This window comes from Vicugna pacos, chromosome 13 (assembly GCF_048564905.1).
Source record: "Vicugna pacos chromosome 13, VicPac4, whole genome shotgun sequence".
Classification (NCBI taxonomy): Eukaryota; Metazoa; Chordata; class Mammalia; order Artiodactyla; family Camelidae; genus Vicugna; species Vicugna pacos.
This window is the reverse complement of record NC_132999.1, coordinates 43799782-43817200: the sequence shown is the minus strand read 5'-3', so window position 1 is coordinate 43817200 and position 17419 is coordinate 43799782. Positions and strand designations below refer to the sequence as shown.

Below are 17419 nucleotides of genomic sequence, written 5' to 3'. Positions count from 1 at the left end.
AGTCTGGCCAGCCTGTGCGCAAGGTCTTGGCGAGTCTGCAGAGGATCTGACAGCTCACGGGCATATTTTGGGAAGCAGGAGTCCCAAGAGACCTAGACTGAGGTTCTGTCCAGTGACTGCATTTGTACCTCCTCCTCCTAGCTGGGCTCTGGCCTCTGCTGCCCAGCTTTCACTTTGTACCAAAAACCCTGTGCCCGCAATCCCTTACAGCAGTGGGTGGAAAACTATGGCCCTTGGGCCAGATCTGGCCTGTGGCCTGTTTTTTGTATGGCCCCTTGAGTTAAGAAGTGATCTTACATTTTTAAAGGGTTAAAAAATAAATAATCCACTAGAAAGAAGAATGTGCAATAAAACCTCACATGGCCCTGAAAGCCTAAAATATTTATTATCTGCCTCTTTACAAAAAAAGTTTTCCAACCTCTGGCCTAGAGCAATGGTTTTCAAACTGGGTTCCCAGGCACCCCAGGGTTCCATAAAGGTAATATAGGGGTCACCAAAAAAGGTGGGAAGAGAGCCAGAGTGGGCAGGGCCTTGCTCCAACCAAAGCAATTCCTTTTTATCTAGTTCATGTTTGGGAATTTTGTGACAGACATAGACAAGGGTTTACTCAATGTCTCTTCCACTGTTTCCCATTCTTAATAGAATGCTGGCTTTGTTTAGAGTGTGACAATGGCTAACCTCAGAGCTAAGGATATCTAAGTGACAGGATTCTGGGCAATGAGACCTGAGCTGAGGAGTCCTCAGGGCATTTTCCCTCTTTTCTCCTTGCTTTCCTGGAAGACAGATGTGAGGACAGAGGTGAAGCAGCCTTCTTGTGACCATGAGGATAAGAGCCACATGCAAAGGATGCAGAGGGGAAAACAGAAGATGCTAGAGACACTGAGAGAATTACAAAACCATCCCTCCCTGGACTCTCCACTTCTGGACCTTTAGTATGTGAAGAAAATAATCTGTGTTTTGTTTAAGCTTCTGTGGAGGAGTTTTCTGCAACTCCAGTCAATTACAACCCAATGACTACAGGTTTTGAAGAAAGGCTTTTGTCACCACAGAAAAGTTGACCAACTGTTGAACCTCGGGATAAAGTTCAGCTTCTTGGCCTGGAAACCCTAGGCTTTACATGGCCTTCCCCTGCTCCTTCCCAGCTAGGCAGAGCCCCTCCACAGTCCTCTGCTCCAGGCCTACTTCCCTGTTCCTCTTCAGAGCACTTCTCTCAGCTCCTGAGGGCTGACCACAGCCCCCCAGCCTCAGTTTACTAATGCTGCTGTCAGCCTGACTATTAGCTCCATGAAAGGAAGGGAATACCATTTCCCTGGGCTTGGCCTGAATGGTGACTCCTGCCCGGGTCTTGCTAAGGACCAAGGGCAGGGCTGGAGAAGTGGCTCTCAGGGTAGGGAGGAGGGGAGGCTGGTGAGGGCTGACTGGAACCCTCAGGAGTTAAGCAGAGAGGCCTCCAGCATCTCTGAGGGCTTTTGAGGAGGTTGGGAAAGAAAGCCCAAGGGCAGAGACTGAGAACTTTCAGAGGTTCTGGAACTTTGGTCACTGCTTCAGGTCTACTTTTGGTGGCTCTGAAAGTAGCAGCCCGTTTTATCCATTCATTGACTCACTCACTCATTAATTGATGGGTTCATATATCCACTTATTCATTCAGCAGTTAACATGCTTTTGCCAAGTGCTGGGCTCTGGAGAGGCAACAGAGGCAAGACAAACTCGGCCACCGTCCTGAGAGCTCACGACCAAGAAGAGGAGACACACAGTACGTGGGAAACAGTGCAGGCTGCAGAGTGCTGCAGTCAGGGGAGCCCGGGGTTGGGGCAGATGTGAGGGGCACAAAGTCCTGGCTAGAGGAGGGAGCAGGGCTTGTGTTCCCGGAGAGAGGAGGGGTGAGGGGACCGGCTCTAGGGGAAGAGGAATGCCAAGTCTGCTGGGAAGTGATGACAACTGGAAAGAGGAGAGCAATCAGGTTTAGACTCAGAGGAAGCCTTGAAAGGGTCCCCTCCAGAGCAGCCCAATCATGAGGGATGAGCTGTGGGGCCACTGAGAGACAACCTCTCTGATCACCAGCCAGCATCTCGCATGGGGCCCAGCACAGAGAGCGCAAGAGGAAATGTTTGCTGAATGGATAAGTCAGTGAACAAATGGGCCAACACATGGGTTCCTGACATTTGCAGGAGAGACTGATCGCTGCCTGGAGAGTTATTTCTCAGTTCTTTGGGTCTACAAAGGGAAGAGTGACACTGACAACCCCCAAGGAGTGAATAATCAAAAGGCTGTTAACTTTGGCTTTGAAGTTCATGAAATTCACATTCCTTTCCCTCCCTCTTCCAGGCCGCCTCCTTCTCCCTCCCATCTCTCTCTTTCTCTCCTGCCTCCCTTTTACTTCTTTTCTAGCAAAGGTGGATTAACTGTCCTGATCAAATCCAGTGAGGATCACATGCAAATTGAATCCTATGTCTTGAGTTGATACGAGAAGCTGTGGAGGAAAGGCAGATGTGTGCAGGTGGGGGGCACTGACCCAGGTCTGGGTTTCAGTCCTGACCATGGAAATTTCATCAGCTACGTTGTTCAAAGTCCTAACACAGGAGGCTCTGGGGACCAGTATGGGCGGGGTCATACCAGGAGAAGCTACTGACCCAGAGACAGGTCTCCTCCATCAATTATTGATGTATTCAAACATCTACTGAGCTCCTCCTCGGTGCCAGGCGCTGTTCTGACTGTGGGAGAAATAAACAGAATGCCACCCTTGCTTTCAGGGTGCTCATGAACTACGGGAGAAAGAGACTGTAAACACGGTACAACGTGATACACACGTGCAGACAGAAGATGCTACTGAAGGGCTACAGCAGCAGGACTAAGACCTGGTGGAGTTAGGAAGGCTTCTCCGAATAGCAGCTATCTGATCCGTGTCTCAGACGGGGGTAGGAATTTGCCCGGAGGAGAGGGGAAGGCACAAGGGATAGGATGTGCTGGACAGAGGTCTCAAGGGGCCAGGCGTGTCCATGAACCAGGAGTTCAGTGTGGCGGAGGCTACTTGAGGGGGGCGGGGCGGGTGGCCGCTGTGTGCATCACTGGGAGGGAGGAGGGTTGTTATTTATCACATAACCTAGGCTGGTCAGAACCACCAGGATGCTCTTGACAAACACAGGTTCCAGATTCCCAATTCCAGGTCCACTGAATCAGATCTTTGAGGAAAGAGCTTAGGAATGTGTGTCTTTAAAGTCTCTCCAGGTATTTTTGATGATTAACCAAATTTGGGAACTACTATCGTGGGCAGAATGACTACAAAAACTAAGACAGCCCAGCTGGCCAGGGTGTGGCTCACGTTTCTCAAGAGCATCTCCATCAGAGCGAGAATGTGGTGCTGTGTGTGGAGTGGGCCAGCATCACTTGCTCTGAGCTTTTCTTTTCTCTTTTCCATGAACCTGCCAAGCTTCCAGGAAGATGGACCAGGTGGTTTTAGCTCTTTCATTCTTAGTTTATTGAGTAGAGACATACCCTTCGCCTGTCTCCCCAGTACGACTGTCCGTTCTTGCTCCCACCGCGCAGAGCTGCACAGCCTGGCGGTGTTCAGTCAATGCTAGGATCCTGACGCAGGTTCTCAGACATTCCTACGCCAGATCATTTTGTTTCTCTTTTTGGACCTTCCTATCACCCTTGGGTGCCTAGTCTGGAACAGTCCCAGTTCCCTCTCAAGCTCAGCCAGGAGGTCCTATAAGGGGTATGAAATTCCAGGAAGTTCCTCACGCCCACACACATACAGATGCCTGGGATGCGTGATCAGTCCATGATTATAAGGAGACCAAGGGGCACATGATCCATTCTACACTCCAGCAGGCCAAACTCTCAGCCCTTGCTCCTTGTGAAGGGAGCCCCTGCGTTCTCAGTCCAACTTGCTCTCCCTTCACTCACCATCCTCTTTCTCCTACATCTTCACTCTTTCCTGTTTACTCTCTTTGCCCTCAGCCTACAAACATACTCAAAAATTCCAACATCCTGAACAAACAAACAAACACTAGAGTCGCCCCAAGCTTTCTGTCCCACCCTGTTTCCCTTCCGTGCCCTTCCTCCTTTCTTCACTTCATCATGAAGTTATTAAAAGGGCCGTGTACATGCCTGGCTTCTAAAGCCACCCCCACTTCATCTGTTCACTTCCCATTCCACTGTTGTTTCTGCCCCCAAAGCTCCAATGAAAGGTCTTCTTCCAAGGCCAAAACCAATGATCTCTTTCCAGTCCTTTTCCAACAAGACCTTTTCCATCATCGCCATTGTCAGACATATCCTGGTTGGAGATGCTTCCTGTAAAAGCCACGCCTACTGCTCTTTCTGTTTCTTTTGCTGGATCTCTCTCATCTGTAAGGATGGCGTCCTCAGATCCATTCTGAATCTTCTCACTCTCTATGCTCTTCCAAGAAGTGATGTCCATTCCGTAAACTTCTGTTTCCAACCGTATGCTGATGAAAGAACACTCAAGCCTCTCTCTTGAACCCAGATGTATCCAGTTTCCAACCAGTATATCTACACATCATTGGATGAAACTCAGGCATGCCAAATGCACCATGTTTCCTTCTTGACTGCTGCCAAGCATGTTCCTCCTCTTGTTATTTCATTTTAAAGCCTCCCATTGGTTCAAGTCAGAAAGCATTGCGTCATCATCCATTTGTTCACTGAGTACATGTTTACTGAGTGCCCACTGTACGCCAGGCACTATGTTGGTCACTTGGGACCCTATGTTGAATGAAACCTCTCCTTCTCCCTCCATCTTCACATCCAATCAGCCACCAAGTCCCATCCCAGTCCCTCAATTCCTCTTCAATCTGTCTCCCCTTCCACGTTTCCAAAGGCTTGTTTGATGACTCCACTTTTCTTACTTGGGTAACTGCTTCAGCCCCCTAATGGGTCTCACTCCCTCCAGTGTCCCTCTCCAATATCTCCACTGCTGCCAGAGTCATCTTTCAAAAATTCAGACCTTCCTGCTATTGCTCTGGTGCTGAAGAAAGAGTGGCCCTCATCCTTCCCAAGGCTGATTCCAGTGCTGTCAGTCCCAGTGCCTCCCATCTCCGCTGAGACCTTGTTCCATCCAGCAGCACAGCACGACAACTTAAATTCATGGACAGTGGGCCCAGGAAGACTGGGTTTTAATCCCAGAGCTGCCACTCACTGGTTATGTGCTATGACTAAGTTTCCCAACCTTTAACGTATCCATGGTTCAGTTTCTTCATCCTTCAGACAGATCTATTAAAACCTAATTAACTGTGCTACAAAGAGAAGGAAATGAAGTAATTTATACAGCAGGCCTAGCTCAGTGCTTGGCACAGGATAGGCTTACGGTAAGAGATAGCTATTATTGTTACTACCAGCCTAAGACATCTACCCTTAAAAATCTGTTTCAGGATAAAACCCAAGCCTCTCTCCCAAGCAGGTGGGTTCACTGAGATTTAAATCTTGCTAACCTTTCCAGCCTCATCTTGGTATAGGCATGTTGAATTATTTTCAGTTCTAAGAGGCTGGTCCAAACCTCAGTGCCTTTGCACATGTTTCCACTCTGAGGCACTGATTACTAAGCTTACTCATCCTTCAAGATCCTGCTCAAATGTCATCTCCTTTGTGAAAAATCCCCTGACCTTCCAGTTAGGAGCTGTTTCCTAGATATTCCTGTAGCACTCTGGACACACCTCCATTAGCACTTATCCAAACTCTAGCTTTACATTTACATGCATGAATTCTCTCCTATGTGTGTGTTCCTCAAGGGCAGAGGTCATACCCATGGTCAATAAATGCTCATCTCAGAAAACATATTGGGAACTTGGAGAGGCTGTGAGTTTTGCTAAAGGAGATGTCCCAAAGGTAACTGGACAAGCAGTAGTTGGACACACTTATATCTCTCCTGTGAGCCAGTGGACAGGGATAGGAACACAATATCATTTCCCCTGCTGTTTGCAGGAAGGCAGCTCCGATGCTTCAGTCTTAGACTTCGAGTTTCTACACTTACACTCCCCTTTTTACACCATATGCTCCCTGGCTCTCCTCCTGTGTGGTGTCAGTAAGGAAGTCCCTTCAGCCCTCCTGGGCTCTCCCATCACTACCTGTTGCCCACCAAGAACCCATAAAGATGCTAAGAACACCCTTCTGCACAACTTGACTCTGAAAGAGTGCCCTTCAGAGGGGATGCCTGGAGAAACCCAGGTTGGTGTGATCTCCTGCAGGACAGGTAGGGTAGTGGCCAATATGGGGCCATTGACCACCACACACCAGCCAAGGTTAGGCCTTCTGAGGGTAAATCAAATTGTTTCTCAGAAAATTCTCAGGCCTTACTTACACGTCCCCGTGTTCTCCACCTTCAGGTTCAAAAGAAAACAGAGATAAGCATCTTCAACAATGTCCAAGAGGGAGCCCTCTAGTCAACAACTTATGAACTTCCTAGTAATATGACCTTCTTCTGCTTTAGCCTCTGTCTTCCCCTCTGTGTGACTGAAGTGAAGCATGCTTCTCCATTTCCTAAGTTCATCATCAAATGATTTGATAAAATATGAATCTTTCTTTGTAAAATGCCTTGCAGAGGAAATTTGTTTCCAGGGTTCCAAGTACTGTGGTCCTCGGCATTCTTGAGCAAATAATTTTAAAATGTTGAGTCAAATTTCAAAAGAACAAAAAAAAGCTTTTTACAAGTTAGTAAGTGTTGTGAACTGAACTGTATCCTCCTTAAATTCATCTCTTGAAGCCCTAATCCCCAGTGTGATGATATTTGGAGATAGGGCCTTTAGGAAGGTAATTAAGGTTAAATGAACTCATGAGGGTGGGGCCCTAATCCAATAGGATTGGAGTCCTTAAAAGAGGAGAGGCGACACCAGAAAGTCTCTCTCTGCACATTCACAGAGGAAAGGCCATGAGGACACAGTGAGAAGGAGGCCATCTACAAGCTGGGAAGAGCCCTCCCCAGAAACCAAATTTGCTGGTACCTTGATCGTGGACTTTTAGCCTTTAGAACTGTGAGAAAATAGATGTCTCTTGTTAAGGCCACCTAATCTATTATATTTTGTTATGACAGCCTGAGAAAACTAACTTAATAAGAGTTCTTGGAGTCCAAACTTTGTGAATGTAGACAGGCAAAATATGATTCAAAACATGAAGCTGACTTTGACCTTGAGAGCATTTAAAAAAACTGGTGAAGTAGAGCTTTGGTTTTCAGGACCTTGTGGGGAAGAGGGAGTAGGAGACAAAGGGCAGGGCCCAACAGAGTTGGGAACTCTCAGGTGACACCCCTGAACAAAGCTGGGCTAGTTAAAGCTGAACCCTTGTGTGAAGATGAACTAGAAATAAGCCTGTCTTCTTTCTCATATGACACTGATACCCTCTGGATGGATCTGGAGGCTGATTGTTTATCTCAGACTTTAACACTGAGTGATCAGTCAACAGAAAACTTCCCCTAAGACTCCATCATGATAAGTCTCCCTTCACAGGGGTTTGCAGTCTTTATATTACTTGGATGGTTTGAAACCTCATACTAAGAATTTAGACTGAAGAGGTATCTAGCTGGTAATGCCCCCAGGCACTGAGCAGAAGCAAATAAATCACCTTCTACCCAGGTCTCAAAGAATTCCCACAAAGTTTATAATTCTAACCACATAGTCAAAAATTACAAAACAAAGAAAGAAACTTGGTTCTCAGGGCAACAGGTGAGAAACAACAGGCAACAGAGTGAAATTTGCCGATTTCATATACTGGGATTAATAGACACAGAATATAAAATAAATGTGTTTAATATATTTAAATAGTTAAAGATTTAAACATGTGTAAGGAGCAAGAGACTCCAGAATAAGATCAAGAAGCATTTGAAAAAGGACAAAATAGGATTTCATAAACTGAAAATGATGATATTTGAATTTAAAATAAATCTTCAGTGAATGAATTCAACAGAGATTAGACATAACTGAATAGAGAATTATTGAACAGAGTTTAAGAGAGAAAAATGATAGAAATTAAGAAACAAAGAAGATAGAATAAGAGATATTAACATGCCTTGTCAGACTTCCAGAAGCAGTAAAGAGAGAGGATAAAGGAGAACCAACAGCTGAAACAGATAATGGCTAAATTTTTTCCCAAACTGATGAAAAATGCAATACATAGATTCAAGAAGCTTAATAAAATTAAAAAGGACAAATACTAAAATATCCACAACTATACATATGATAGTGAAATTGTAGAACACTAAAAACAAGGAAAAGACCATAACAGCAGCCAGAAGAATGTCACACAAAGGAATGATAATAAACTTACAGTAACAATGGAAGCTAGAAGACATTGGAATAATATTTCCATGTGGAAAGAGAATGTAATTATCAACCAAGAATTGAATATCTCATGAATACCAGTGTTCTTTCAATAACAAGGGGGAGAACAGACATTTTAAGACAAATAAGAACTAAGAAAGTTTGTCATCAATAGGGAAATAAATTCTAAAGCATGTACTTTGGACAGAAAGAAAGAATTCCATAGAGAAGGACTGATATACAAGAAGGAATGGTGAACAAAGTAGTAGTAAATATGTGTGTAAATCTATATGGACACTGGTTTTATTAAACAATAACAAGAATGACTTCTGAGCAAAAGTGAGGCAAAGTGAAAATATAAACATCATAGAGTATAAATTGGGAGGGAGTAATTAAAGTAATAGTGTTCCAAGACCTTTGACTTTTCAGGAGGAATATAAAACTGCTATTTATATTAGACTTTACAACATATGCATATTCATATTTCTAAGGATAGAATTAGTGTATAATTTAAATGGCCTAACTTTTCTAGTTAAAAAAGACAGATTGTCAGAGTGGATTTAAAAAAAATCCAGCTATACACAAAACATATATGAAGCATAAAAAAGCAGAAAGGTTTTAAGCAAGAGAGTAGAAAAGATTTATCAGACAAAAACCAACAGAAAGCTAAGACAACAGCTGGGGTGGGGGAAGCTTTAAGGTAAAAAACTACTAAAAATAGAGTCATTACACAATTATTTTTGAAAAAGTTCAATTCGCCATAAAGATGCATAATTCTCAACTTGTATGCTCCAATAACACAGTCTCAAAACATATAAAGCAAAAAATTGACAGAACTTCAAGGAATAATAGACAAACCCACCATCACAGTGGGAGATTTTAATATGTCTTCCTCTGTAGTTGACCAATCAAGAAGACAGAATCAATGAAGATAAAAAAAGATACAAGCATAATTAACATGCTTGATGTAATGGACATATTAGAATGCAAAAACTATGAAAATAGTTTATTTTTTCAAGCACACCCAGAATATATATGAAAAACGACCATTTCTGGTTCAAAAGCACTTCTCAACAAATTTCAAATGATTCAACTAAGACAATGTTCTCTGACCACAAGCTTTAGAATCAGTAAAAAAAAAAAAAGATAGTTGGAAAAAATCATTTGTTTGAAAATTAAGAAATATTTCTAAATAACTCATAGTTGAAAGGTAAAAGAGCAATGGAAACTGGAAAATATTCAGAAGTAAACTCCAGCAGAAATACTACACATCAAAACCTGTGGAAATGCAGCCACATAGTTCTTAGAGGGAAATTTATAGCCTTAAATGGTTAAGTAAGATCGAACAATAACAAATTAAGCATCAAAAGAATAACAGAATAAACACAAATATAATAGAAGAGAAGAAATACAGATGAGAGCAGAAATTAATGAAATAGAAAATAAATATATTAAAAGAAGTATTTTAATTAAAAAAATCAAAATTAATCCTTTAGAAAAATAACAAAATGTGAAATGTCTGGCAATATTGATTAAAAAAGATACAATATTAAACATGAAAAAGGAAATAAAGATATAATAAGAGATAATATGTACATCTTTGTAACCAATAAATTAGAAAATTTAATAAAATGGACTCAAGAAAAAATATAATCTAAATAATTCTTTAGTCATTAGAGGTATTAAATCTATAGTTTAAAACTCTTCCAACAAAGGAATACCAGACCCAGATAGTTTTGCTGAAAGCTTCACCAAATTTTTAAGGCAAAATTTATTTCAATCTTCCACTAATAACTACATAGGATAGAAAGAGAGGAAACACTCTCCAAATCATTTTATGAGGCTACCAATATCTTGACACAAAAATCTAGCAAAGGTGTTTGTGTGTGTATTACAAACTAGAAGCAAATTACTATACAAAATATTAACAAATCAAATATAGGCATGTTTAAAATGATAATACTAAATGACCAGGTTGGGCTGATCCCAGGAATGCAAAGTTAGTTTAACATTAGAAAAATTCACCACACAGGAGAATAAGGGAGAAAATCATATGATTATATCAATAGTAAGGTGCTCAATAAAACCCAACATTCATTCACAATAAAAGCTCTTGCAAACCAGGATTAGGAAGAAACTATAAATTAAAAGAAAGACTTCAGCAAACAATCTACTTAATGGCAAAGAAGTAAAATATTCTGTTTAACATCAATCAATGGCCAAAGTACCCACCCTCATCACAATTATTTGACATTATACTGGAAATTCTAGCCAGAACACTGAGGCAAGAAAAAGGTTGAAGAAAAGGTATAAGAATTGAAAAGGAAGAAACAAAACCATCATTCTCTGCAGATGATGATTGTCTTTATGTAGAAAACCCCAAAGAATTCACAGATAAATTAATGCAGAATAGTTGTTATATACAAATATCAAAGTATAAAAATTAATTGCATTTCTAACCACCATGCAAGAAACAGGTGGAAAATAAAACTTTAAAAGATATGATTCATAAAAGCAACAGTAAATATAAGATATCTAGGAATAAATATATCAAGAAATACACAAGATCTGTAATGGAAAAAAAATTACACAAGTTTATTGAAAGATATTAAAGAAGCCCTAAGTAAATAAAGATATACCATATTCATGGACTAGAAGACTCAGTATCACGAAGATATCAGTTCTTCTCCAACTTATCTGTAGTTTTGGTGTAATTAAAATAAAGATCACAACAGATTGTTTTGTGGATGTTGGCAAGACACTTGTAAACTTTATAAGAGAACAATTGTACTTCACAGGAAAAAACCCACTAAAGGGGAAAAAAGATATGAAAAGATGTATACAGCAGTGCAAAATGGCACACAACAACACAGATAAATCTTAAGGACATAATTCTGAGTGAAACTCATTAAGACTATATACAACATGATTACATTTATATGAAGTTCAAATGCTGGCATACTAAACATTGTATTTTAGGGGGCTACACACCTATGTGCTGACTATAAAGAAAAGCAAAGGAATAAGAAAGTACACAACTGAGGTAATGGTTACTTGAGGGATAGAGAATGCAATGAGGTTAGTGAGGGACACATGTCTCTAAGATAACTGCTGTTTAATTTTCCTTGAGCTGAGAGATGGCTACCCAGGTGTTTGTTGTATTGATGTTCTTTATATCTTATATTTTACAGATATGTGTCTTATCTACTTGATATTTAATAAAAACAAATTTTAATCATTGTCTGCAGAGAATCTACCACAACCAAGTTCTGGGCTTGAAATCCCTCGTGGAACAACTGTCCCCAACCCAGTCCTGCCCATGAGACACTCTCCATCCTCCCCAAGAGCCTTACCTTGGAGGGGTTGAGTGCTGTGATGATCCACACACAGTGTGCGTTGTTGTCGTACTGGATGGGGAAATTAGGGGAGGTGATGATGCCCGAGGGGCCTCGGAGGTGGGCATCACACATGCGGGCTGCAGAGAGGAGAAGAAAGACAAGCATTTTAGTTTAGACTAGATCCAGTTCCCATCCCCACCTCCCACCACCAGCCCAGAGGAGATGGAAGTCTGCACAGTCCCACCCCACACGTAAACTACTTCCTATTTCCTTTGCCCCTAGTTCTCAGCAGGCTCAAAGGAAGTCAAAGCTCCTCGAGCCCTAGGGTAGGGATAGGCAACACATGCCCTGACCCACAGCTCTCTAGGCAGTGATGAACTTCCACAGTAAAGCTAAGCAAGCCCCCCTGCCCTGACTCCACTGTGATCCAGCAGCTCATCTCTACCAAGAAGGTGTGGGCTAGCCCTACTCATGTCGACCTAAAGCTAGTTGGGCCCCAGGCACCTACAAGCCTACTAAGCTGCCCACCTCATACACTGCTGACCTGTTTCCCCACTTGCTCTCAGGCCTCCTGCAGGAGAATCTCAGCATGTCCTTGTCAAGACCGCCCAACTAGGTATCAGAATGTCTGTGCCCAAGGACTCTCTGCCGAGGCCCCTGGCACCGCCCAGTGCCAGGCACCCAGAGTGATGTCCGTGCCAATCAGGGACTTCCCCACCTCTTCCCCACACTCAGCACATGCCCGAAACAGGCTTTTAACTGGAAGCATAAAGATTCAAGGTGAATTAGAAGAAGTGCTCTACTCAAGTAGATATAAAGTGTTATCAATCACAGCTTAATCTAATTAAGCGCTTTAAAATAGCTTCTGAACTAATTAGATTAAGTAGTGATTGATAACAGTTAAGGTGCTACATGGTACCTAGGTGTTTGCCTTCTTTAAAACGTGTTCTTCAGTTCCAGACACTTCATTCTTCAATGTTGGCGCTCAGCTATTTTAATAAAGAGTTCTATGAGCCTGTTCTGTTGCTGCCCACATGGCAATTTATCCTAATTGTAGGCAAAGTGCCTAACAGTAAAGAAATAGTGAGCAAACGCAACAAGCCTAAGTATGTAAAATGAAAGTGGTGTCAAACTGGGCCTCCTCTGACGAGGCAAAATATTCTAGAACTCCCCTCTGTGTGCAGACAGTGCTGTGATAAACCTTTCCCTGGAAACCCTGCCCAGGAGGGTCTGGGAAGGAGGCTCCCCAGCTCCAGGAAATAATTAATCTCTTGTGATTTCACATGCTCATGCCTACACTCATTTCATTCCCAAATTTATTGAGTGCCTCTTACAGGCCAGGCGGAGTGTGGGGAGAGAATAATGTCTAAGACACAGTCCCTCTTCTCTGAAGGGCCACCACCAAGTGGAGGGAATAGGTGTGAAACAGTTACAACTAAGAGAAGCAAATGTTGTTGTGGGGTTATCTGCAAGAGATCAGTGGGTCGGAATTGCTCCTCTTCTCTCCTATCTCATCACCCCACAGTGAAGAAGTTTCTTCTTGTGGCTCGCCCCCATTCTGCACCTGAAGAATTTTCTTCCTCATCCTGAGCTCAAATGTTGAATCAAGTTGGAACAAAGCCCTAGGGGAACCCTCTGCACCATTCCCCTCCTGTGCTCCTCTAACTCTGTGCTGAGAAACAGTTACACTCACAGACTGTGCTTGATACAACTGAGCCTGAAGGTGGATCAACATGGTGAGGAGACCATGCTGTGGGGTCTACTAGCTTAGCATTCTGGGTTTTAAATTTACTCATTGGTTGTTTAAGTCTGGATAAGTTACAAAACCTCCTCTCTGATTCTCCTTCATCTGTAAAATGGGACTAGTGATATTGCTTCACTGAGGCATGGTGAGGATGAAATGCTATGAGATATTGGATATGAAGGCTCACCCAGGACCTGGGACATCATCAGCATTCAACAAAGGGGAGCTGGGACTGTCAGATTCTGATTGCCATGTTCATTCCGTCTCACTATGCCTAAGATTTCCCAATGCCAAGGATCTTCATTCTACCTTTCTGAAAGTTTCTTTATAGGATTTCTCCCACCCTCCATGACTGCACTTGAGACTAACAACATTTACTAAGCAAATTAGAATAAGATAATCAAAACCAGAACCATGACCCCAGCCCACCTTTGCAAAGAGAACCTGTGGATTCAGAACCCTAGCCCTGCAGGGAATCCTTACAAATCTCTACCAGCACCATCTCACACCTCTTCTGGAGAGTTCGGTTTTGCTGCCAACAGCCCTCAGCTTCAGACTCAATTTATCCTGCACTTGTTTCCAAGAATTAGATGGTATTTGCGGTCTGTTGAAACGTGCTGAAGGTAATTAGAGAGAACAGGTCAAAAAGGCATTTACCACTTTAAGGGCTTAGAGGGGTTTAATTAAAATATTACAATCTGCAGCTAGTTAGCATGAAGGAGCTAAAAATAGATTCAGACTGGAGCGTCAGCGACTTTTTTCCCTCTGCTGTCAGGAGGTCAGGAGGTCTGCGGACAGACAGACTTTCCCCTGAGCAGCCAGCCCCTGGGACCCCACCAACAGATGGATAGCTCATTGCTGCAACCCACGTGGGCTGGCAAAATGGGAGATGCTCAGACAGTGACTGCATAAGTGAATAAACACATGTTTATGTTTCTCTGTTTGCCTTTTCCCATCAAATTCTCTGCTGGATCACTTTCGGGAGACTTTTCCAGGACCTTCCACGCCCAAGCTCTACGGCCACTCTCAGTCCTCCTCTGGACAGCACTACAGCACACGACGTGGTCAATATTCCAGGGCACTTTGGGGAGACACCATTTGGACCTACAGCCAGTTCTGGCACCAAAACAACTTAGTACCAAAAAGGGAACTGCTCCAGTTCCAAGTGCCTCTGGTCTTCTATTTCAGTCTTACTCCACGCTGCCTGTTCCATGCTGCATTCCCTTCTCCTACTACTGACCTCCCTCCTCATTCTTTCCACCATCCTCTGGAACCATCTCCCGACCACCAGTTCTAAGGCAAACACATTCTGACTTGTAGCGACATCGTCTTACAGAACCTCCTGCTCAGTTCCTGCCTTGACTGAAGCTCGTCTCCCCATCCCTGGTCCGCTGCTTCTTCTGCAGTGTTCCGTAGTGGGGAGCTCTCTCCTACCTTCCAAAATTTCATTCCATGGACAACTGCTAACTCCCTGGAGGAAATCTTCTCTGACTTTCACCTGTATCTCACTCCATGGACACCAACATTTTCTCTCTACCCATCAGCAACCTGTCTTCTCTTCCAATCTTACCTAGATCCCACGGTCCACTGTTATGATCATTTTCTTGCAAATCCACCTGTCCCTTGCTCCTCTGAACAGCTGCCCGGAAGACATCAACTATGGATGAACCACTCCACCTACATTCTCTAGCCCTGCCTCCATCCCAGCAGAAGGATGGCTCCTTTAGAGGTCAGCCCTCCTCCTGAGATCTGGTGCCCCTGACCAAGGTCAACCATGCTCATAGCCACACCCATGGCCTGCTGCTCTGGGACCCAGGAGAGTACATCTGTGAGATGTGACACACCCGTTCCTTCCCCGGCTGCCTACGCATCCAGCAGAGTGACTTTGGTCTCGATGCCCCTGCTGCCCTAAATCACAGCCCCCCGCAGACCTCCGGCTCCCTCATTTCTCCCCATCTCTCAATCTCCTTCTTCTGCTGCTCCCTAGTCTGGACCTCAAGACCCTCACCAGCAGCTCCCCCAACACTCTCATATCTGCCTTTGATTAATTCTACCATCCACCTTCTCTATTGCTAATCCTGGGTCCTGGGGGCTGCCAGGAGACCGTGGTACCACCAGAGATTCGTGGTCTGCCATCGTAAGGAAGCTTCTGCCCAAAGTAGCCCTCCCTTGCCTTGATTCCGTTTCCTCAACGATTCCTTACAGGGGCAACTTCACTCACCACTTAGTTGTATCATTTAACCCCCGGGGTGGCTTTGTGCTCTTTGTGGTCCTCGACGTCTCTAAAGTTTCTGACCCTGCCGACCCTTTTCTTTTTGTGAAAGTCACATTCATTGGCTTCCTGGATGCCTCTTGCCTCTTCTCCTACCTCTCTGACTGCCCTTTCTCAGCTTCCTTCTCTTCCATCAACTCCTTCAAAATCGCTGTTTAAGTCTGGGCAAAGAGTATATAGTACTTTGCACAGTTCGTGCAACTTCTCTGTGAGTTCAGTTAGATCAAAATCAATGTTACCAAAAAGTGGGGAAGAGGAGGGGAGTTGTTCTGTGTGGCTCCATCCAGTACACTGACTCCGAATTGATGTCCAGATGCAACTCTCAAGGAGAAGAGGAGAGAGCGTTTGGAGTCAGGGTTTGAGTTCCGGTTCAGCCGGTTAGCTACATGCCCTTGGGCACGTTGGCTGCCCACTCCAAGCTTGAGCTAAACATACAACGTGGATATGACCACTTTCCTTGTAAAGAAATTATGAAAAATGGGGAGAGGGTATAGCTTTAGTGGCAGAGCGCAATGCTTAGCATGCACAAGGTCCTGGGCTCAATCCCCAGTCCCTCCATAATAAATAAACAAACAAACAAATAAACATAATTACCCCCCTCCCCCCAAAAAACAAACAGAAAGAAATTATGAAAAATGCTTACTAGAAGGCTTTATACAAGTATAAATAGCTTAATAAGTGGGAGATTTATCATTAGTACATATGTATAAAGTAGAGGACTCAGGGAGCCATGGGGCGTGTGTTCTCTTGAGGTCAGTATGTCACCCGGGGAGAATCAGCACAGAGGAGAGGAAGGTGGGGGTGGCCGCGGGGGACGGGTGGGGGTTGGGGAGAGGGAAGCAGGGAGGAGGGGAAGGAGTGAGAACAGAGAAGTGGGGGGTTAAGACAGAACTCTGAACAACATTCATGTTTCAGGGGCATGCCCAGGAAGCTGATCACGGAGAAGGAAGACAGCCACCTGTAATTTTCATGGCCTTGAGTTCAGTGGGTTTGTGCAGTATTTCCCACATTTCACTCCTTTCTTAGGAGAGTGAGGGAGAAGATTCAGAGCATTTCTGTAATGTGCCCTGTGCCAGACGGGATGTTAATAGCCAGGTTGGAACTTGAACTAGGTCTCTGAGCCCTGAGTCTGGTGTTCTATTTATCAAAAAAAGCTTTTATTCTAGGGGAAAAAATAACGTATGGTTTTCAGTCGATTGTCTCCTCTGTGACTCAGTCACTGTATTTCGTCTGGGGCTGGTAATCCATCCCTATCCTCTGTCAACAGTAATTTGTGGTCACAAGAAACCAGATCTCCTGGCTGTCAATGTGGTCCTCTTCACTCCCTCAGTGGTTTGCAAACAATGTTCCCCAGAGCCTCAGGGGTTCCATGGAAGTGGCTGAGGGGCTCCTGGAAGTGGTGAGGAGGGGGTAACTCCAAACCCCTTGCCCCTGCTTCATTGAGAGATGTTCCCTTGCATCTGGTTTATTTATAGAGCTTCTCTAAAAGCTCATTTTAAAACACTGGGCTCCATACAGAGAGTAGGTTGGGCAAGACCTACGTTATACTACCCTGCCTGTATCTGAGGCTGAACAGAATCAGTATAACCATATAATGGTGTTTCATGTTGTCCTCAATCTCTTTTGAATGATCATGATTTTCTAGTAGTCCAATTAGAAGCTTATTTCTTCTGGTGGGAGGGCAAGGGAAAAAAAAAAGGCCTGTGACTACCTAATTTCCCATTCCAAAATGAGGGCGTGGTCCCATACTGTTCATTCATTTCAATCACTGATTCATTCAGGTTGTCCTCAAACATGCATT

At 43.8% G+C, this 17419-nt stretch overlaps 1 protein-coding gene across 1 annotated transcript in view; it reads right to left on the bottom strand.

Moving 5' to 3' along the window:
- CSMD2 (CUB and Sushi multiple domains 2) overlaps positions 1-17419 on the bottom strand; it is a 576739-nt gene that overhangs the window by 263785 nt on the left and 295535 nt on the right. Inside the window, exons 10-11 of the mRNA XM_072974827.1 lie at positions 13856-13963; positions 11618-11739 (exon numbers count right to left, since the gene is read on the bottom strand). Coding sequence (XP_072830928.1) covers positions 11618-11739; positions 13856-13963 — 230 coding nt within the window. The remainder of the gene's footprint in view (positions 1-11617; positions 11740-13855; positions 13964-17419) is intronic.